This window comes from Anneissia japonica, unplaced genomic scaffold (genome assembly GCF_011630105.1).
Source record: "Anneissia japonica isolate Jap-2015-1 unplaced genomic scaffold, ASM1163010v1 scaffold1558_len139704_cov169, whole genome shotgun sequence".
NCBI classification, from domain to species: Eukaryota; Metazoa; Echinodermata; class Crinoidea; order Comatulida; family Comatulidae; genus Anneissia; species Anneissia japonica.
Genome location: NW_022751692.1, coordinates 13,707 through 36,336, shown reverse-complemented (window position 1 = coordinate 36,336; position 22,630 = coordinate 13,707). Strand labels below are relative to the sequence as shown.

The following is a 22,630-nucleotide window of genomic DNA, read 5'->3' as shown; positions in this document are numbered from 1 at the left end:
AGTACCTCATGAAACAGCCTGTAGTGCAAGCACTGTTGTCTAAATGATATATAGGCCTATATATATATATATATATGAATTGGATAGTCTTGGTGCTTAAGATTCTTGCCTGCACTTCCTAGGTCTTTAGTTCAAGATGGTTCAAGACTGCATGCTATGCAAAGTTTTCAGTTCAATAATTTTAAGTCAGTTTACCGCGAGGAAAATATTAAATTAGTAATCAATAAAGTACAGTAAGGCCTACATCTAGCCATATGCCTTTGCAGAAGAATGATTTACGCTTTGAAACGTTTTATTTACTTCTATTTCCAGATCAAATCAAAAAATAATGACAAGGATCTTCCGCAGAGAATTAAAAAACGAGTGGAGCACGTCCTCGGAGTTTGTAAAGAACACGGATATCAGAACTCTTCGTTCGTTAACAGATATTACGACATAGGTCATATGATAGTAGATGACAAGCACAAATTTATCTACTGTTACGTTCCGAAGGTGGCATGTACAACTTGGAAAACAATTTTGCATAGCATATACTTTATATCTGGTAGATTCGGAAAGAGATTAATGTATAACTTATCGCCTGATGAGTTCCAACGCAAGATGAATACGTATAAGAAAGCTATGTTTGTGCGGGATCCAATAACGCGTTTGCTGTCTCTATATCTTAGTAAATTCAGGGGAGACAACTTTAAAGTGATTCATAGTTGGGAATTTGAATATGGTCAGGATATAGCTAGAAGATACAGAAATAATTCGTTAGCACAGAATTATAATTACAAATTCAACTTGAGCATAACATTTAATGAATTTATCAATTTCGTTATTGATCTAGGCCCGCATTACGAAATTGATCCGTACCAAGACCATTTTCTACCTATGTACCGATCGTGCGATCCGTGTAGATTTAAGCCAGAGTTTATTGGTAGATTTGAAGAACTAGCACTGGAAGGGCCATACATGCTTAAATGGCTAGGAGTCAATGGCATTGCAAAGTTTCCAGTAATCCACGAATCAAACGCTGCTATCAAACTTCGACAGGAATATTCCAAAATCGATCCAACATTTATTAAGAAATTAAGACAGTATTACTCACGAGATTATGAACTCTTTGGTTATTCACTGGATGATACTTTTAGAAAAATGCAAGTAGGCCTAGAGTAAAAGTGAATCCATGCCGAGCCAATGGGCTCATAGTGGCTGGAGCCATCCCCAGTAATTTAAGTAGTGTGAAGTGGATGAGAGTATGATGATCCCCCTGGAAAGGACGCTAGTCAACAACAGGTTACTCCCAACAATTTGATTGATACAGCTGGGTAGACTGAAGCAAATCCTGACCAATAAGCTTGTCACCTTACAGATCAATAATTAGATATAAAATGCAACATTCACAATGAGAAAACGTCAAATAATTTTGATGGTGATATTTGAATTGTAGTTATACAAAGTAAAATAGTAGTAGTAATGTTTAATGAAAATTGTATATCCTGTGTCGCTTAATTTCATGTACTAATTTGAAATCTTATGCAATAATTTCTGACAGTATAAATATTATTATTAGTCATATACTATTTTGCTTGGCAAATGTTCAGTGACCACATTCTCCCCCCCCCCCATTTTTGCCAGAAAAAATGAACACTATATAAGATTGGTCAACAAAATTAATTGCTTCAATTGGTCTGCCATTTTAAGGCCACTGGCCACTTAAAAACAATGCATTTAACAAACCTTTTACACTTGTAATAAAATACTGCACATTTAAATAAAAACAACAAGCACATTAGAAGCGTTACCTGTTAATGTTGTGATTTTATAAATTATAATTTTATTTCTGGTCTTCTAATGAAAAATATATTACCCACCCCCCTCTAAAATTTTACCTTTCCCCTCACTTGCCAACCCCTCTCCACCAGATATCAGATGCTGGCACCACAACTGCAAATGTTTAGTGGGTTGGGGCACATGGCGTGTGCAGCATTTTTCTAGGGGCTTGTACCACTTTCTGTACATCTTCGATACTGCATTGTGTACAGTTGAAGGTAGCCTGGGTTCCAGGCCCTAATTTTGGTTTATTTACTTTTTTTGCACTTAATGCGCGCCATACCAAATGTAATTGGCGTCCCATACTCGATTTCTTTTTTTTCGAATTTGTATAAAATTGAGCTATCTAAAAATACAACATGTTGCAAACACTTTCTTAAAAAACAAAACACAAAATGAGAATAATCCCAAACATAAAATTGAAATTTTTATTCAAACATAGAAAGCTAAAATTGATAATCATCTGATAAACATATGATGACTGATATTAATGTAAAAAAACCCCAAAAAACAAAAGCAATCCATACAAATAAAATTTAGTTGAATTGTTAAAATTATCTTATTTAAAATGCCTAATCATAATCTATTATATAGTTCAATTGATAAAAATTACATGATATCTTATTTATAAAACACAACCTCCTGAAGTTGTTTTAAGGGCCCCCCTTTTTTTAATTGTCTAGGAATACTAAATACTACTGTAATTATAAAATACTGTACAACATGAAAAAGAAGTTTAAACACTTGTTGTTTCCAATGAGATGATACTACTGGAGGAAGTTAATCACTGTCGCTTAGATTTAACTCGCTCAAAGCCTTTACTTTGCGTGGTAGCTTTAAACTGCGAAGGAAACAAACAATTATTTTAATTATTCTTTAATCCACTAGCAGATTTATCAATCCATCGATCAACCACAAAAAGTCTACCAATATAAAAATCTAATAATAATATTTATAAATTAAATTACACAATCAACAAAGAAAAGAATAATATAAAAAAAACTTTACCCTACACTACAGAGATTTCTTTACAAAGCGTTGAATCAAGTTATTGACCATGTTTGTAGACTAAAGTAAAGCTATGTACACACATAAAATTTTATGAGACAAATTCCTGTGATTGGCTCATATAGGGAGGGTCATGACTTCATCATGCCCATATATTGGCATATCGCAAGTATTGCCCAACTACCAGCAACAACTGCAAATGTTGGAACATTTTTCAATTGCAAAGCATAACATTCTATTTGTGTACAATAACACCATGCACAGACCTTGCATTTAATAATTAAAGTGCTAAATATTTTTTTTTTCTCTTTCCTGACATTAAGTGCTAAATATTGTTTAGACAGATGTAGGGTGTGTTCATAGATTTGTCTCAACTCTCTTCAGCTTGTGTTTGAATATGATGAAAAGGGCATGTTCACTCTATGAATAAAAAGAAAATATAAAAGAAGATGTTACTTACTTTTGAAAGTCCTCAGTATCACTTTCTGAATCTGAATACAATTGACATCGAATGGGTTTCTTTTTTACAGATTGCTTAGTGGCTTTCTTTCTCCGTGACGACCGCCTCACAACTATCACTGGCTCTTTATTTTCATCATCTCTACTAAGAAAAAAAAGATGCAGTGATTAAATAAATAATCCATAATAAAAAAATAATTTAGCACTGTTGTTTTTATAAAGTAACTTGTTACTTTTTAACCATCTGCCAGATTGGTGCATGATACTAGATTAGTGCATGATATCTTTTATTTTGCTAGTGTGTCTTCTGGCAAAAAAAATGAATAGAATAGAATTGCAACAAAAAAGCAGAAAACTTTGTGAAATTATTAGAAATTTGGTGACAAATTGCTGCCGAAGCACTAGTTCACCTGGTAGAGGCGTCCAATCAGTACAATACTTCATGAGTTGTAGGTTCAAATCCGAATGGATTGACATCAAACATAAAAATTATATCATGTTTTTTTTCTGCAAGGACAGAATCACAATTTTATTCAAGAATGAACTGAAAGCAATTTGATTTTGTGGGCACATTCTTTCTATTACTAATAGTTTAAAACTATTTTCCAAACTATGTTTACAGTTTGCAGCCTCCATCAATTAGCTTTTCAAACTGTTCTCACTACAGTACTTACTTTTTCTTGGTCTTGGATGCCTTTGTATTAATCCGTTCTTCACTACCAACACTATCACCATTACCATTGGTCTCAACTTCCATTGGTGTATTATTCGATTCTTGAGTATCATCTGTTCCTTCCTTGCTTTTGTCTTCCTCTACATTTCCCATTTCTTCGTTGTCGTTATTTCCATCAATGACATTCGTCTTCTCTTCAACAGCTTCGGTTGGAGCCTTCTCGTTGCTTGCTGATGGTTCTGGTATTTCATCAACAATCATTGCTGTTAAGCTGGCCTTCAACTTGTCCAGAATTTTTTTGCTCACTTTATCGTCAATTACCTATACACAGTAACATCCTCAATATTTAAAATATACCAAAACCACAAAATTTTAAATAAATAAGGAATTGCTCATCTCAAAATGTCAAATAACTACCAAATGAAACACAGATAAAAAAATGTATGTTTTGTGCATTAATAATATAAATATGGGTAAAAACATCTTCTATAATTCTTTTAGGAATTCATAACTTAAACTACATGTACAAAAAATATACATCTTTTCAGTACACATTGAAACTTTTACTGTATTTCCACAAACAAAAGATTTTTTTTTCACATTAGGAAAGACTTTTTTAATAACTTGTTAAGCGAACCTGCCACCTGCCAATAATGATTTCAAATACATTTTTGGCCAATTAGCCCACCTGCCGCCATGAAAAAAAGGAAATTTCAGAAAATAATAAGTTTTTAAAAATTTGTTAACGCCTGTTGCTGCCTTGAAATCTCGATCCGAAAATAATATATGTATATTTCTTCCTAACTACATAAATTTAAAGCATTTAACCATCCCTTTACTACACTATTAACATTCACCAATACAACTTATTTCTATTTTCTTCTCTGTCGTGGATGTTTTTGGCAAAACTATTTGCTAAATATGAAAACATAGGCATAGGTATCCCAGGCAATAGACATACCTCTAACATTTGTTGCAGCAGCGTCAACATATCTTTGAAGGTGGTGGTGTGTATTGTAGGGGTGATGTATAGCTTGTTCAGAGACTTGATTAAGACACGGCATCCAGGGGCATCAGGGTTGCTTAGCACATGGTTGCAGATCTTGAGGCCTAGGCTGTCATGAACACTGCTCTCCTGTACAAAAACAAAACAATTCTTACATACATTGCACAAACTATAATTTTCATTCAAAAACTTATATTTTTAACACTTAAAAGTAAAATAAAAATAGCTATAAAAATGAACAATTTTCTGCTGAAACAACAATGTAAGCTGGGTTTTGATCCAATACCAGTTTTCAAGGTTAAATAGGATGGGGTCAAAACCATCTTTCGAGGTGGTGGACCAAATTTATAACGCTCTGCCCAACAGTGTGCAAACTACCGACGAGAAAAACATCAGGTCTGACTCTGAGGATACATTAGAAAATCTTGCTAAGGAAAATGTTTAGCAACACCACTTCCGAAAAGTATTATGAAGGAGGATATCCACTGAGCCATACCTGTAAGTTCTCCTGAGCAAAGTTTTGCAAATTACGCTGGTCCATCAGTTGGATGAGCAGGTCAGCAACATTAGAGTCATTTACTTTGGAAAGAGGGGATGTGGTTGGAGCATTAAACAGTGTCTCCAGTGTTGGCAGAAATGCTTCCTCAAGACATTCCTGGTTGCGTCTGCAGAGGGAAGAGGATAAGTTACTGCAAAGCTCTATTCACACTATGTATGCCCATATATAGTCATGATGTGCCTATATATGGTCATGATGTGATGTCATCATGACCATATTTAGGCATGTCACGTGTTTTGTCAAGTAAATTTTGATAGTCTGGAAAGGGCTTAATACAAAAGCTGACATACAACTCTGTTTATATATTCTTGTGTTGCCAAAATAGTTGATACAAAAATATACCTAGCCACAAAAGCAAACATGGGCAGAAAGGTGCCAAGGCAGTGGCGTAGATGGTGGTCCTCTTCCGTTGTTGGATTGTACCAAAGAAGAACAAGTCTGGATATCAACTTTGAACTGATGACACGACCAGACAGCATGAGTTTGCAGAAACCCTCGGCGGCTACAGTGCGTAACTCAGAATTCTGAAAATAATTAGTACACGATAGGATTCAGTTTCAATAAGAATAACAATATTATAATAATTTATTCAATTATATTAATTTAGGCACAAATGCCAAAGACAGCTAATACAAACTTATCAGCGATGGCACCAGAAATTTGCCGAGAAGGTGTCCGACGGGGATCCAAACTAGGTGCCGACTAGAGTCCTGGTATGAAAAATCCCTGGTAGGGTTCATTTGAAGAATTTTTCTTGTTTAGTATGGCAAATACCCCTCCCCCACACCACTGAAACTTATAACAGTCCTCAATCTCAGTAAATGGCAATCTCTTTGCAAAAGCATATTACACATTATTAACTCTTTCGCTACGGCGAGCCGCTCACAGCGGCGCAGATAAAATATGCAGTTTGAACGGAAAGCCGCTGACAGCGGCTTGTTGACGTCACTGTAAACAAATGAGGATATCCCGGGGATATCCCCATGACGTTTGCATATATTATATTGAACAACAATCTGCATGACCTTTGACCTTATTTTGAGCCGTTGAGGGCGGCTCTCCGTCTGAATAAAGGCTGAAACAGGCTTCAAGCAGGCATTGTTGTTTTGAGTAACATTTTAATGGCTGCGCTTGGGAGACGTAATTTAACTGCAGAAGAAGTGCTTCGCAGACTTGCACAGTGGGATGTCAATGATGATGATACCCAGAGTGATAGTGATTGTTCAAATACTGCCACTGAATCACAAGATGACATAGATATTAGCGATGATGATAGTGTAGGCCTAGCTAGGCCTAGTCATGATAGTGATGATAGTGAAAGTGTGCATAACACTAGCACCAACGACAGTGACAACTTTCAGCCTGTACCAAATCGGAGACGGAATGTCAGAGGGCGTGGTCGTGGTCCTGGTCCTGTCCGTGGCCATGGGCAAGGTGGACTTATAATTAGACAGAGAAGGTCTCAAGGATAAAGAATATATATACTTTTGTATATTTTTGAAAGCCAATTAAAAACTTATAATGCTTTTTCTATATATCTCCTATTTTCCCCAAATTTCCTGCATTTTATTCCGTCCAGATATGGGAAATATGGAATAGGAAATTACGTAGTGAAAGAGTTAAAAAAGTATAATATATGAAAGAGGGCGCTGTTCATGGTACATACCTCACTCTCTAAAATCCTGATCAGAATATTCAGCAGACTATTAGCTGTTTTGCTGCTATTCTCTTCATTGTTCTGATCACCCTCCCCCTTCTGGTCTTCATCAGATTCAGTTGAGCTTTCTGATTGGCCGACAAATGAAATTTTGAAGGTTTCAAATCCGTAGGTCAACAGAAGATCAAAAATGACCTTGAGGGCAGTGACCTTAACCTCATTCTGATCAACTTGGTAAACCTTAAAAATAAGTGAACAACACAAAAAGATTACACAAATAGATCATAAAAATAAATACATATAAATGTTAGACAGTTTGGCAAACTTTGAGGTTCATTTTTAATCTTTGAGGTTTCAAATCAATTGCTCTGATTTTGGGAAAGACTTTTTAGAATATTACAACATGCAATATACTGGTCTAGTAATACACTGCTACACACCTTATGCCATGGTCACAATGAAATAATACATTTTGACAAAGGGCGATAATAATGGTAAAAATAATGGTCGACTTACAGCATGTTGTAAAGATCTCTATGCGCTCAACATTATTAACCCTGGTCATTGGACCAAGAAAATATGGAACACATACTCAGGTCTTTGGGGAGATTTCCATAATTTTTCAGTTGTAATCAGCGCATTTTCTGTTTAAACCTACCTGGTACCCACTTGTACTCCTGGGTGGAGAGAGACAACCATAGATAGGGTGCCTTGCCCAAGGACACAAGCAAAATACACAGCGATGGATTGAACCACCAAACTTACAGGTTGAGAAGCAGAAATGCAACCTCTGCGTCATTGGGTTTGATTGTATCGGTGATTGCATTTGGATATAAATACACTTTTAACAAAACCGAACTAGCTATTCTATTTGTTATGCCAAGATGACCAAAGAATTGCACCATCATAGAACACATTTAAAAGCAGACAAGTCCAAATTTGAACTTTTGGATGCACAAAATACGCGACAAATTTTGTTTATTATGCACAATAACGTTGATTTGCTTTTTATTCTGAAGCAGCCCAGTTATTCTTCCTGTTCTATTTTTATTCTACATGTAAAAAGTTTTGCTTGGATGAAATAAAACATGGAGGTTTGATTTATAATTAAGCCAAGGAGCCATACCTGTAAAAAGAGTAGTAGATGCTGTCGTGCAAAGTCCCGGTTCATTTGGCAGGCTAGGCCCAGGCATCGAACGACAACATCTCTTACTAGCTCATGCTCATGTAAAATGCCTGGTAGAACCTAAAAACAAGGAAAGAAGGGAATAATGATCACACCTACAGCTTAACTAACTGTTAAGTTATACAGGGCTTGCCTTGCCAAAATCAGCACCAGTGACCAAAACATCAAAATTGAAATTTTAATATATTTATTCTCCACATTCTAAGCTTTAAAATGATGGATTATTACTACTGTCAAATTTATGAGTAAAAGTAATACAGCTTCTCCGTACTAGAGCTTAAAGAACTGTTAAGTCATGCAGCGCTTGCCATGCCAAACCATCAGTGACAAACACATCAAAATTGACTTTATAATATATTTATATTCTGCGCATTCTAAGCTTTAGAATGATGGATTATTTACTACTGCCAAAGTTATGAGTAAAGGTATTACAGCTTCTCTGTACTAAAGTATACAATACTGCCATATATTTATGCTAATTACTTAGTTGAACAATCAGCGACAGTACGCTGGTGTTGGGATGGCATACCTCATATGTAGTTGAATTCTTTGCTATATACATAGGAAATGCACTCATAAACAAAAGCTACAATTTAACAAACAATAATATGAGATTAAAGAATTGCAAGAGGTCTGAGTGCCCTGATTTTGTAGGCACACAATAATACATAAAAAATAAGTACAGTACTACCACAAGATAGGGGGAGCCCTATTAGAATTCGAATAGAGCTTGAGACTTGCATTCTGAAGGACACCCTCTAGTTTATGATAGTACCTTGAAATAGGATTATGATCCAATGAAACACAGAGAGTCGGATCTCTTGCAGTTCTATTCTCTTTGATAATATTAACTGGTTTGCAAGAGTCAGAATGTTGAAAAGAACCCCAATGGGACAACCTGCTGGTCCATATCTACTCTGCCTATAGTACAATGTACTTCTAGACCTAACAAATGTAGCTCTAGAACTATCTAAGGTAGTTTTAGGTAAGAAAATATAGCTTGAGACCTAACAAATATAACTCTAGGCCCAGTGAACTTACCAATGTATCAATAAGTGTCCTCAGGGTAGGGTTGAATGACCTCATTTGTAAATGTTGAAGCATTTCACTTGCTATGGTCAAGCATTTCACAAGGGTTTGAGGATCATTCTGAAAGAACATTAGCAACAATAGTTATAATTACACATTTAAATTCAAGTTTAGTTAGCTGGATGGTAATATATACAACAATAACAAAATAATAATACCAAGTATATTTTTTTTTATAATAACTGATAATTTCCACTATTAAGTATTAACAATATATTATTAGCTATTAGCATAATCAACAAGGTACAATATTAACAGGATCTGTCTTCCTATTTAATACAATTCGCTGCAAATACAATTACTCTCCACCATAGCTTTTTTCCTTTACGAGGCTATTAAAATAACTATCATCATTAATCCTGTACTCAAATGACGAATACACAAATGAAATAAAGTGTTTGATGGAAGACCGTGAAAAGTGGAAAGACCTCAGTGCTCAGGACATCTAAGTTTTGTCCCAACATAAGTATTAATCCTACCAATGATAAAGTAGAAGTTTACCAATTTAATATTGTAAAGCCCTTTATTTTTGCACACCCTTAATTTTTGCGATTTTCGCAATAAAATGGTGGAGAAAAAAAAAACAAACAAAATATTTAAAATTGTAAAAAGCTTGAAAATACAGGGCCACGAAAATAAAGGGCAGAACTGATTTAGCATACTCAGTTACATTATATTCAATTTTTGAAATTACAAATCTTGTGTATGTTCATTATGTTGACGCTCACAACTAGATTTGCGATGATATCGCAGGTGCATCGGTCCATTCAGGTTTGGTGACAGACCATTTTAATGCACAGGTTTAGGAAGATTCCTCGACAAGTTCTTTGTATTATTACTATATTTCTCCTTTAAATTCTTTTTTTTATTGATAGGGGTTCTATCTTCAAATTCCCAAGTGGCACTTCTATACTTTTTCTGTTTGAATCTCCTCCACTTGTGGTTCTTTTTCCTTGGTCAGCGTTTCCTTGGTGTTCTCCAGGTCTGCAACTTTGTCCTTGAGTTCTGCTGCTTTGCCAAACTCTTGAGCCTCTACACAGGTCTCCAGTTCATCCCGAGCTTCATTCAACAACATGCGAACACTGGCCAACTATTGTAAATAAAGTAAAACCAAAGAACACAATCATACTCTGGAATGTACAGTACTGCCATAGTTAATATCGGTTACTGAATCACTTCAAGAATTTTAAAATAAAAAATATGTAATTACTAATAAAATGTTTATTAATACTGTGATTTCTAGCAACCCTTTATATTTATTTGTTGGTAGTTTTATTATTTTGTTATTCATCATCAGTTCTCCTCTTTTTCCAGTAAAAACAATCTCTTAAGCTTTTCTGTTAGTCACCTTCAATTCTTTCTGTCGACATTCATCTTTATCTGGTGTCTTCTGAATTGTTGTAATTATTGGCGCTCTTATTTCAGAAATGATCTCTGCAATCTGCTGGATGAGTTCCTCCTGGTTGCCTAGCAGCTTCACCATCAGTTTCATCAAAAGGGGAGTGAGGGATGCTGGGATATTTGGTGCAATCATCAGGTCATGCACTATTGACCTTAAAGCTTTCCTGCAAAAAAAAAAAAAAAAAAATCAAACTCAGACATGATAGACAGAATGGACCTTTCCGGAGTGTCAATCAAACTTGACAACCGATCAATTGAAAGGAAATTGTCTCTGCTATAACATGCTCGAAGGTGGGAGACGATTGATCAAGAAAAAGCGAGATAGTTTGAATGAGAATAAAAATAATGACGTCATAAATAAAAATTCAGTTTTTTGAATTTAGATGGCAATATGATGACATCAGAATCTGTCTCTTATACACATCTAGATGTGTATAAGAGACAGTTATTCATCAGTCAAATATTTGTGAAAGACAATAAAAGAGTAATTACGTTCTAACGCAATATGTCTGTCTCTTATACACATCTTCTCACAAACGCACGTGTTGTCTCACAAACACACGTGTTGTCTCACAAACACACGTGTTGTCTCACAAACACACGTGTTGTCTCACAAACACACGTGTTGTCTCACAAACACACGTGTTGTCTCACAAACACACGTGTTGTCTCACAAACGCACTTATTTGCATGTGTTTTTCCACCGTTGTTTTGTGGTACCTTAGCAGCAATATTCAAGGTCCATTCAGATAAACATAAATGGCAAACTCAATTATTTATTAAAGTATTACTGTAACATGGTTATATATTACCTGCCAACTTCATCAGACAAATCCAAGATGTTTGTCAAAATCAACAACTGTTCACCTATGAACTCAGACTTTAAAGTCTCTTCCACTTTTGTCACATCTAATGAGGAAACTGTGAACTCCTGTAGATAACTGTGGTAATGTGAGACAAAATGAGAAAATATACGATAAGTACATTGAGAATGAGATAACTGTGAGATACAGTAAAATATATGAGAAAGTATGACATCCAGCAAACTAAGAAATTAGATATTGTGAGATAAAGTTAAAATAGATAGTAAAATATGATATATAGATATATTATAATGAAATAATGTGAGAAAGTATGAGATAAGTGATACATAAAATATGAGATACAGTAATTCAAGATATGAGGACCTTTCAAAATGAAATCCAGACCTTCAAACTGTAATTGATAACTAAATTTAGGATGTACATTAAAATTAAAAACAAAGATTGAATATCAGAATCTTGCCATAGAGACACATTCCCAGGATGCAAATTGGGTTTACAATGACCTACCTATTGATGTACGAAGCGAAGTATGAAACTGTTGGTAACAGCTTGTCAAGGAGATCAATGTTTTGGCCACCGAGTGAATTCAGATGTTCACATAGACACCGCCAGTAGAGGACATTCTCACAGGTTAATGAACTTTCTTCAATGACAAGTCTGACATGCATAGACACAATTATAGTAATACAAATTACACATTTAGAATTATACAATTATATATATATATATATAACCATAGTAATGAAATATTTGTAGATACAAATTAATTATGGAAGAGTGTATATAAAAATGAAAAAGGGAGAAAAAAAATTAAGGGATATACTGGTCAAATAAAATCTATATTAATAATGGTTACAATTGGTTAATGCCTAAACTTTGAAATCATGTTAATATCATAGAATTATGCTTAAATTTATTTTTTAAATTTTCATATAACATACATTTATTGACTTAATTTGCATATTCTATTGTATATATAAGAATCAAGAAAAGTTTAAAAAATAAGAAAATCAAGAAAAAAGGTGAAATAGCAAAAAGGCTGTAATGCAGAATGTCTGCAATTCAAATAACTTGATGTATTGATGAATAAAAGTGGTGGTTGTTATACCACAAAAGAGAAAAAAAAAATTATGGAAGAGTGAAAAAATATAAAATATGTGATATATGAAGGTAGTTTTCCAAGTTTCTTAACTATTTTATAAAAAATTTGTTAAACTTTTAGCCTTTTTGCAGCTTTCCTGTCAGTATTCTTGTTCCCTAATTAATCTACCAAAAATACTAAACACCTCTTTCATGTACTCGCTATAGAAATGGTTCGTGAAACATGTGCTTCCAAGATTATCACAGCGTGGTTGCGGACATTTGAAGGCAACGTGCTGGAGTTTTTTAGATTACCCAATAAATTTCTATTCATTTCAGGGAAGTAAATAGGTAGAATCATGTTTATAGTGTATTTTTTTTTCAACATTTGGTTCAATTATATTCCCTCTGTTTTGTGGAATTTTAGCTTGTATTATGAACAGCGATGAGACAGAATGCCAGAAGCCGTCAACAGCTCTATGAGGGCTATGGCTTTAATCATCATCATGAAAAGCAATAACAATTTAAAATCATATATTTTATAGGTTTGACCAATAAAGTTGATTTTATTGCAATGAAAAATTATAATTAATCAATTATTATACTTTTTACAAGTTACCTTCCATTCAAAAGATCGAAGTTTTCCACTAATTCTTCAGGTGGTATTCTCTTCATGTACTTCTTCAATGCCATCTCTGCCGTCTCACATGAGTTCTCCACATCAAGGCACTTCAAGAGCTCCAGCACGTTGCCTTCAAATGTCCGCAACCACGCTGTGATAATCTTGGAAGCACATGTTTCACGAACCATTTCTATAGCGAGTACATGAAAGAGGTGTTTAGTATTTTTGGTAGATTAATTAGGGAGTTCAGCTCTGTCCCGGAGAACGGACAGCGATGCAGTGCCCCCCACCCCACTGGTGATGATGGTCTAGGGGGCAATCTAATGTTCCCTATTCTTTTCTGAATAGTGCACTAGTTCTTCGAAGTGCATTAAAGAATGCAATTACTCTATCGTGTTGGTTTTTAAACATCTTGATCTGGATTAGAAACCCATGAGCTTCTTTTCTAGATGGGCTCTTTGTTCGAGATTAATTTTACAAACTAAAGAGAGGGACTTCTTTTCAAGATGGACTTCTTTTCAAGATTAAGCCCATGGGACTCATATTCAAGGTTTTACGGTAATTCAACAAGTGATTTAGTTGTTTCTCTTACCAGAGCGGTCTGACAATCCAGTTTTTAGAATTCGCACTCGTTGTGCAATCGTCAATGCCTTGACATGGACTTTCTCAGCAATAACCTGTATGCAAAGATATAACAAAGAGGCTGAGATTAGTTTTTGAATGGCTGTCAGCACTCTAATTTTATTCATCAGTCAAATATTTGTGAAAGACAATAAAAGAGTAATTACGTTCTAACGCAATATGTTGTACCTTAATTTTATGACCTTATACAATGGTACCACAAAATAGAGGACCCACCCAAATTCAAAGGCAAATAAATGCAATTATTTTGTAGATTTGTCTAGTATATTGTTTGTTGTTAATGAAATGTTTTAAGAGCACATAAAACAAATTGTTGATGAAACATCAATTTAGAAGAAGCCTTCTAAAGAATAAGCAATCTTAAAAATATTCACAATTGTCACAATTGCCTAGAGAACACATTTATGGAAGGCAGAATTGAGGGGAAAAGAGGTAGAGGACGCCCAAGGAAATGATGAGAGAAAGATATTGAAGAGCTACTAAACATCAGCGTAGTCGAAGCAGGCAGAATGGCAACAAAAAGAGCTTCCTTCCATGTAGCTATCAGGGATGCTACGTCAAACTGAGGATTTTCAGGATAAGTTAAGTAAGTTAAAAATATTGGACAAAAATTCACCTGGTAAGCCAGTTTGCGTACAGAATCCTTAGTATCAAGTATTCGCTGGATGATTGTGGGTAATGTTCTCGTAGAGGGTGCTATGCAAGACAACACAGCTCGTCTTACTTCATGTACAGCATCATGCTCCAGGAAGAACATATATGCTATGAAAATAAATATGCAACTACAATTAACACTGTTTAAAAAAAACGTTTATGCATTAATTGAAACTGAAAGTTAGTGAAAGAAAGTCATGCTTTCTGGGTGCCTCTATTTTGCTATTACTATTAATCAATCATATTTGAGTAATTCCTGTTAGTGAAAATTTACCATTAATAACAGGACAATCTGAGTCCGATGGATCTTGGAGTCGAGCGAGGGCAGTAACTGCCTGGATTCGCACAGCTGGAAACTTATCTTTCAACCGTACAAGCATGCACTGATAAATGTCGTCAAATAGATCTTCATCAATCTGGGCATCCTCTTGCATGCTAACCAGTAATTTGTTGATCAGCTGGCAAACACGGAAACGTACTGCTCGATCCCTGGCTTTGTGAGACTGGAAAATAGATGGAATACTTTATGGAACACACAACTCAAATACAGTACACACTTGTTGTAGGGGAGTCCAAATTTGATCTTTTGAGCAGTAGAAGTGAAGCAGAAATTTTAAATTATGCGAAATATCATTGATTTCCTACTTGGGGTAAACAGCCTGGATACAGTATTCTTCCTGGGCAAGATTCATTCTGTTATATTCACTGCTCGCATTGGAGTAGGCTGGGGGTATGTTGGGTGAGGGGGTTAGATGTCAGTGCCGTAACAGCTATGAGCTCTTACTGGTTAAAGCAAGTCCCCAGGATAAAAATAACAATTAACAACAATAATAATTATAATAATAATACCTTCAAGAGAAATCTAAAGAGAAACAAGCTGAAGTTATTGTCTTCATCATCTACAGGTTGAGAATCTTCACTCTCCTCTTGAGAGTCTTCCTCAACAAACGACACAGCAAATTTTGCAGCAAACTCAAGTGTACGTTCCACGACGGGCTCCTTTTTAAAGACGATCATAGCATGTTTAAGAAAACTGATGAATTCCTCTCTGAATGCCTCTTTATCTGTTGTCTGGTATTTGGAAGTAAATAAAAGAGAAAGAGTTACCGATCATGACTTGATGGTGATTTTTGAGGTTTATTAATGTCATATTGACAAATGTATAAAATAGTACAAACCTTCTCATAAGTTGTCTTCAGAGCCTTAATAAGTTTATTATGTGATTGTACACCTTTTTGGCATTCCTCAAACACTTCTTTCATGGACTTTGATGGCTGTCCAGGCATCTTTGTTTTCTCCCACACTAATAATCAGTAGAGGTAGGCCTAATTTGAAAACAACTTTTCTGAAATGGAAAAGAAATTAATTTTGACATATTATTTAAGTATAGGTCTAGAGTCTTGTACAAGATAGTAGGCTAGGCTTGTTGGGTTACTTGGTTGAAGGACCATTTCAGTCGTGAACACATTCGGCCATGAATGTAACACATTTTGTATTAAATGTTTTCAGTCAATTCGATTAATTGAATGATTAATAAATATCCTAATGGTGATAATTATAATATAATAAATATTTGTCTTGACCTAAAAGTAATAAAAAGAATGTGGGAAAGGCAAAGAACTTGTTTTATTTGTGTAAATTTGACATGGGAACATAACATACAAGAATTGAGCCTAATTATAAGTTTAGCTAACTTACAAATTCTCACTGGTACTGTAACTGATATATAGGCCTAGGCAAAGCCTAGGCCTATTTATTTGTAAATTCCAACCAATCAATCCTCACAAATAAACAAAAACAAAAACTCCTGATTTTCAAATTTCTGGATATTGTTACAGTACTAGCTAGCTAGGCCCCCTATTATACATCGCGGCCGAAACGGATGGCATTCCTTCTTGCTGCACTGTCTTGTTGGCTCTTTGCCAGACCCGGGAAAGTTAGGCCTAGACCCTCTATTAAGTAGAAGGGAATTCCGAAGAAGGCTAGCCTCTCGGTACCTAAGTAGGTAGGGCCTGCCTAGCTAGCTTAGAAGGATATGAGCATTAAAAAGGTATTTGACATATTTAAGCCATTTCATAATTGGTCAAAAACAAAATTAGCATCTGACTTCTTGCATATATTGTAAAAAACTTATTGACTTGTTATGATATACAAACAAAATGCTATCGTTAACTTAACTTACGATTAAATTTTGAGTTTACCGCGCCTCCGTTCTGCAATTTTGAATTTGTTATAACCGTGTGACTATCGACACTGTGATCGTGCGTGTAAAAATGCCTGTTTCCATTAGCACAGTCATATCTCTGTGAAATGCAAGACGTGTCCATAGCACCAGTCGTATATCATATGCGCATGCGTAAAGATATGTATGTTTTTTAGGAAGCAGAGTGACAATTTGACTTCCTATGTCCTTAGGCCTGCAGCAAAGAAAATTAGGTAGTAATTAGAGCTTTTACCCAAATATAATCGCTAATATTCAACGGATTAGCCATTCAGATCAGATGAAAGGACTGCGGTAACTGTTGATAATTTTGATTACCTAATATCTTGTCAGTTTATGGTCACAAACCAGTAAGGTACACAAGGAAGGAGAATGGGACAAAATCCATCAACCTACAGCAGGAACGACGATGGGTTAGACGGTGGTTACGGATCTGGCGGAGGTAGCATGACAACCTCTGGTCGAGGAGGTACTGTACTTCAACAATAAGATAGCGGCTTGCCTAAGATAGTCTAGGCCTAGTCCTAGGTTTATCAGTTAAGATTTTAATAAAGCAACAATTATATATAGATTTGTGGGGATGCTTTACCACTTTGTTATAATAATGTGGTATTTATACATAATTATAAAATAAACAAATTGTATGAATTTTTTTATTTATATTTTTTTGTCTCATTGTATTCATTATTCATCATATTTTATTTGTTTATTCATTTGTCTTTTCTACATGTTAGTTATAAATATATGTATTTCATTTATTTAAAAGGGACCCACTGTTTTAGGCTTTGCTTGTGGTTTTTTCTTTTCCACCAATTTGTAATTTGATTTGAAATTAAAAAAAAACTATGATGATTGATTGAAACTTAATTTTCAACAACTGAAAACTATAAACAAATGAAGTGTTTCTCACCAGATTAGTGTTAAAATTATACCATAAAGGCCTACTGTGTTCCTGGCGACCTCATTTGAATACTGTACCAAACTTATGGGGGTGGGGGGGTGATACAGCAGCCACTCCAAGACATAAACACTTGCGCTACCTATTTTACTGAAAATTATTAGGGACTTGAACTACCATTTACCAAAATCCGGTGTCGGTTGAACTACTATTACGGCCATGTAACCTACCAAATTTAACTTGCACTGGTTCCCGATGGCGAATTAGACCGTTTTGCTGGCTGTTCGCGATCCCTTTTCTTCGTGGCTATGTATCAACGGTAGGTTTAGCACGGAGGTTAGCAAAAAATATTCGCTAAAATTTCAAAGATATTTATAATATAAAGCAAATGTCTGATAATTGAAAACTTATGATTAGAGTTGTGGCCTAGGCTTATTGCAAGCTGTTCTTTTTAAATTTATTTGCAATTATTCACCATATTTTAATTTCCTGTCTTGGTTTTTTGGAAGTACACTGTACATTACAATAAATTGAGGATTTTTATGTAGTGAGAAATTTCCAGTGTGAAAACTTACTGGTGGTCTCTGTCCATACCATAAAGTTTTTGTGGCATCTGTGTTTTTCTGAGGACACGATGTGACATCATTATGCCATATGGACAGATCTCAAAATAATTGTCACTGAAAACTCGATAATAATGTGAACAGAGCTTTGAGTAGGCAGGTAATGACGTACAGTATAAACGATTCTCTGACAATCAACCTTGCCCACATGAACTAGGCCTAGAGGATTACTTCCCCTTTCATTCAATGACTATACAAGGCCTAACATTTTTAAGTGCAAATACAAGAAACTTTGTATATTAACAGCTTCCTTTATTTTGGGACACCTCTATTAAGGGCACCCCTACAGTATTAGGTTGACACTAATATTACAGATTTATATCTGTAAAAGCAGTTTGTTTTATAAATTTATCTAATGTACTGGAGAGCAGCTTAAATGGTGGCAGCCACTGTGTGTGCGCTTAAATGCGCTGTCTATCGAATGAGATGTTTAATTCGTTGGTCTTGAGTGCAATGGCCCATGTGCCAATAAAGAACGCAGTTTCGTAAAGAGTAGGGTATTGATCAACTTAGTGTTTACACTGAATAAATCTCATGTACAGTGGAGTGTCTAGATACTGTATAGCCAGAGTGTACTAAAGTGGAATTAACAAAGCAACCAATGGACTATGCCATGATTTTTTTTCTCAACATCAGTGGTGGATCCAGGAATTCAAAATAGAGGGGGCCCAGGGAGGGACAACTTACACAGATATGGGGTCTATACCACCACATCCCCACCATTGGTGAGGCTTATGCAAGACAATTGATGATTATGGCACCTCTAGTCTCTAAATGGCTGGAAATGGCTCTCCTAAACTAAAAAATGTAGGGAGAAGGGAGCCGGGGCAGGCTGGGCTCCCACTTCAGTCTGCCACTGCATTTTATTGAGATTAGATGTTATGGCATTGCAACTAACAATAGGTACTGTCAGAATATTTTAATAAAATAAAAAGTTTTTTTTTATACAGGTCAACCCAATCAGAGACACTCCTGGACCTCCAGCAAATATAATAGCCCACATATACCGGTGGTCAGTGCAAGGACTGGTGGAGATGGAAATGATAATGCACCACTAGGCTTTCACCATGTCCATGGAAAACACATTCAGTTATCAGAAAATGGCAAATTAGCTTCCCGAGTCGGTAGCTTCTGCAACGCAATAGTGTTTACCAGTCGGCCAATAGCGATCAATGAAGAAGTTAATATGGAGCTTGTACACAGTACAAGTTCGTGGAGCGGCGTGTTACGTTTCGGTTTCACTCAACAGAACCCAGCTAGGATTGCTTTAGGTGGTCTGCCTAGATACGCTTGTCCCGATTTAACGGTTAAGCTAGGCTACTGGGCCAAAGCACTTCGTGAGAACTATGCAGGCAATGGTAATCTTTTGACTTTCTATTGTAATGAATATGGAGAAGTGTACTTTAAGATGGATAACGCTACATACCAGCTTTTTTTTAGTGATGTGGATATATCCAGCCCTCTTTGGGCATTAGTTGATGTTTATGGCAACACTACTGGAGTTAGATTGAAAGGTGAGATTCGTTGTATTAATTATGGTAAATACCAAAAATAATAACAGTGTGTACTGTATCTAAGTTCTGCCTTAATTGCTATTCTCTTTTGATAGACTGCAGTGATATTTAGCATCTTGCTGAGCTATTGATTCTTTTGATTAGTTGGGAGTTTTCAAAACTACAGTGTATGATGTTCATTTACTAATTAAGTAATTAATTAACTTTTAAGCTTTTTTTTAAAGACTTTTTTGTTGGCTCAAATGTTGTACAGTATTATAATATGAAGAATACCCCAAAATTGTCATAATCATTTTAAAAATAAGCTTGCTTATTTTGAAATAACATCAAAATATTAATTTGAAATAGAAATTACTGTAAAAAGTATTTTATCGTCATACAGTATAAAATCAGGGTACACATTTTTTTATTTCAATAATTTCTAAGCTCAGGTTAATAATTTGATACTGGTTAATTTCAAAATTACTTGATTTTTTGTCTTTTTCAGGGGACAATAAATCTTTAAACCTAAGAATCTTAAGATTTTAAAAAGAATTATCTTATCCACCAAGTCAAAAACAGTAGCTCCAATTTTAGTTAGTATTCATATCAAATATTAAAATGTTGTTGTTTACAGAAAGTAGTCCTGCTATACCGCGTGCCATTGCAAATTCATTACCTGCCTCAAGAACAACACCTCCATCGCATTCTGCCGTTGATGAATCAAGTATACCTAATGCTACCACACAAAACACTGCCAACACATTACCGACACAAAATTACGACACCTTGGACCTGGAGCGTGTACACTTCCATGAAGTGCACGGACATAGTGTTCGGCTACGATCACATAAAAAGCAAGCAAAGCGAAAAACCGACTCCTACCAAGGAGGTATAGTTTTCTCTCACAGACCGTTAAGAATTGGGGAAGAGATTGTTATAAAAGTCATTGAGGTCTCTAGTAAATTTGTTGGCCAATTAGGGTTTGGTGTGACGTCTTGTGACCCCAATATATTGAATTTGAATGATATTCCTGATGATGTCGAAGCTCTATATGATCGTCCGGAATTCTGGGCATTTAGCCGTGATTTCCCAATCCCAGAGGAGAGAGACACTATTTCATTTATGATAGACGATGAAGGAAAAGTTTTGTGCCGAATACATGGACAATTACACGGCACCCTTATGCATGTTGATATATCTCAGCCCCTTTGGGCCGCCTTTGACATTTATGGAAATACACAAGTCATACGACTTCTAGGTAAGATTTTTGCATATAGTTGACCTCATTTTTGTATTAAAATAGGTTTCATGTTAATAAAAGGAAACCTTAAATTTAGTAAAGTTAATTACCAATTATAGGTTTGTACAGATTCCTTGATTGTAATGGAAATAAAGTAATGTTTTAATTTAAAAGCTTTTGCGAGAGTGAGATTTAAATTCCAGGAGTTTATGGGATCGACCAACAACCACAGTGGCACAGAAGGACAGCATCTCAACAACAAAGTTACGGTAGAAGCAATTTAAGACTGGTTTCCATAAACATCGGTACACGCTATCGCGGACTCCTCTAGCGATACTGAGGAACGTTCCCGATTGCGTCGGGAACAAATACACAATGCAACGATTGCAGTAAAAAAAACTGTAGCGAGAGTGTAGCGATTGTATGGAAACCAGGCATCAATGGAGTTTAAAAGGGAAATTGCCATGAACTCTCAATTTTTCCTTAAAATTATATTTTAAATGTTTGTGCAGTCATAATTCCCATTAACATCACAATTTTTGTTTTAATTTCAGGCATCAAACGTCATTCAATAATCCCACCAAGCCTTCCATTGGAGGATGAAATTCCTCAACCTCCCGTTGGCAATGATTCTGATTTTCTTGGAATGCGTGAGCTCGTTGAGAATCTTTACGTCCATCTTGACGGTACGAATATAACTCCCGAAGTCCTTAGTGCGCCTGAAGTTCCTGCATTGCCTGCAACAAAGCAAGAGCAGCACTCCGCTGCAGCACCTGTGCAGAAGAAGGCCAACCCTCCTAAGCCATCAAAAAAATCTGTGGATGACGGAGAATGCACTGTATGCTTTGAAAAGTCTGTGAATGCGGTGTTCTACAAATGCGGACATATGTGTACCTGTTTTGAATGTGGCAAGAAACTGAGATTAGCTGGTTCCCCATGTCCAATCTGCCGAGCATATATCATGGACGTTATTAAAACCTTCAAATCATAAAGGTAAGAATATTTGCAATTTCGTTTTAATACACTTTTACTATTAAAAAAAATGAGATTTCAGTCTTGATGTTTATAAAAAACTGTTTACAAAAATATTGTTTATCTCATAATCAATTCAAATTCAATCAAGGTTTATCTTGCTTTGAATTTCTTATTTTTTCTGACAGATCATGTAAATTTATTACCGGACAGATCATGACCAAGTCACTTTATATTTAAGGGATCAGTATAGAAATATAAAAAAGTCTTTATCCTCAAAGGTAAAATATATTATGAGACACTATTGTGAAAAAATATTCTTCTAAGCATTACAACAGGATACTATAATCTGAATTGTCGTATCACCTGATTTTTTTCAAACCAATGTGATTATTAATAAGAGTATGTTTTGTATAAATATTTAACATAAAAATAACGCTAAAAAGAAAAGATCAACGTTTCGACTACTTCATGGTGTCATTTTCAAGATCAAATGATGAAG

At 35.3% G+C, this 22,630-nt stretch overlaps 3 protein-coding genes across 6 annotated transcripts in view; 2 read left to right on the top strand and 1 right to left on the bottom strand.

The window, feature by feature from the left end:
• Positions 1-2,543, top strand: part of LOC117121791 (carbohydrate sulfotransferase 11-like) — a 16,240-nt gene extending 13,697 nt beyond the window's left edge. For all 3 annotated transcript variants that reach the window (XM_033267100.1, XM_033267098.1, XM_033267099.1), the window contains exon 5: positions 313-2,543. In XM_033267100.1, the coding sequence (XP_033122991.1) occupies positions 313-1,161 (849 nt within the window). In that variant the 3' untranslated portion in view covers positions 1,162-2,543. The remainder of the gene's footprint in view (positions 1-312) is intronic.
• On the bottom strand, positions 2,485-16,999 carry LOC117121788 (condensin complex subunit 3-like). 2 transcript variants are annotated; one of them, XM_033267095.1, is made up of 20 exons: positions 16,861-16,999; positions 15,857-16,023; positions 15,528-15,749; positions 14,953-15,181; positions 14,641-14,786; positions 13,975-14,059; positions 13,380-13,572; positions 12,188-12,337; positions 11,669-11,797; positions 10,804-11,020; positions 10,369-10,545; positions 9,408-9,515; positions 8,307-8,426; positions 7,190-7,420; positions 5,866-6,047; positions 5,461-5,629; positions 4,920-5,093; positions 3,960-4,279; positions 3,287-3,430; positions 2,485-2,659 (listed from the first exon to the last, which is right to left on the bottom strand). In XM_033267095.1, the coding sequence occupies exons 2-20, from the start codon at positions 15,962-15,964 to the stop codon at positions 2,599-2,601; spliced, it is 3,165 nt and encodes a 1,054-aa protein (XP_033122986.1). In that variant the 5' UTR covers positions 15,965-16,023; positions 16,861-16,999; the 3' UTR covers positions 2,485-2,598. The 2 variants fall into 2 exon arrangements, with proteins under 2 accessions (XP_033122986.1, XP_033122987.1); XM_033267096.1 differs by having other exon boundaries at positions 3,287-3,427.
• Positions 17,000-17,059: 60 nt separating this feature from the next.
• On the top strand, positions 17,060-22,171 carry LOC117121789 (protein neuralized-like). The gene is made up of 4 exons (XM_033267097.1): positions 17,060-17,368; positions 19,371-19,934; positions 20,551-21,174; positions 21,711-22,171. Exons 1-4 carry the CDS (start codon positions 17,272-17,274, stop codon positions 22,145-22,147), a joined length of 1,722 nt encoding a protein of 573 aa, XP_033122988.1. The 5' UTR covers positions 17,060-17,271; the 3' UTR covers positions 22,148-22,171.
• Positions 22,172-22,630: the final 459 nt, after the last annotated feature.

Excerpts from the sequence above, each read along its gene's own strand:
- LOC117121789 (XM_033267097.1), top strand. The coding sequence starts at position 17,272 with ATGGGACAAAATCCATCAACCTACAGCAGGAACGACGATGGGTTAGAC. Across the intron at positions 19,935-20,550 it reads TACTGGAGTTAGATTGAAAG|AAAGTAGTCCTGCTATACCG; the intron begins GTGAGATTCGTT and ends TGTTGTTTACAG. Across the intron at positions 21,175-21,710 it reads ACAAGTCATACGACTTCTAG|GCATCAAACGTCATTCAATA; the intron begins GTAAGATTTTTG and ends TTTTAATTTCAG.
- LOC117121788 (XM_033267095.1), bottom strand. The coding sequence starts at position 15,964 with ATGCCTGGACAGCCATCAAAGTCCATGAAAGAAGTGTTTGAGGAATGC. Across the intron at positions 14,060-14,640 it reads TACGCAAACTGGCTTACCAG|GTTATTGCTGAGAAAGTCCA; the intron begins GTGAATTTTTGT and ends CTTTGCATACAG. Across the intron at positions 4,280-4,919 it reads TGCTGCAACAAATGTTAGAG|GTAATTGACGATAAAGTGAG; the intron begins GTATGTCTATTG and ends TACTGTGTATAG.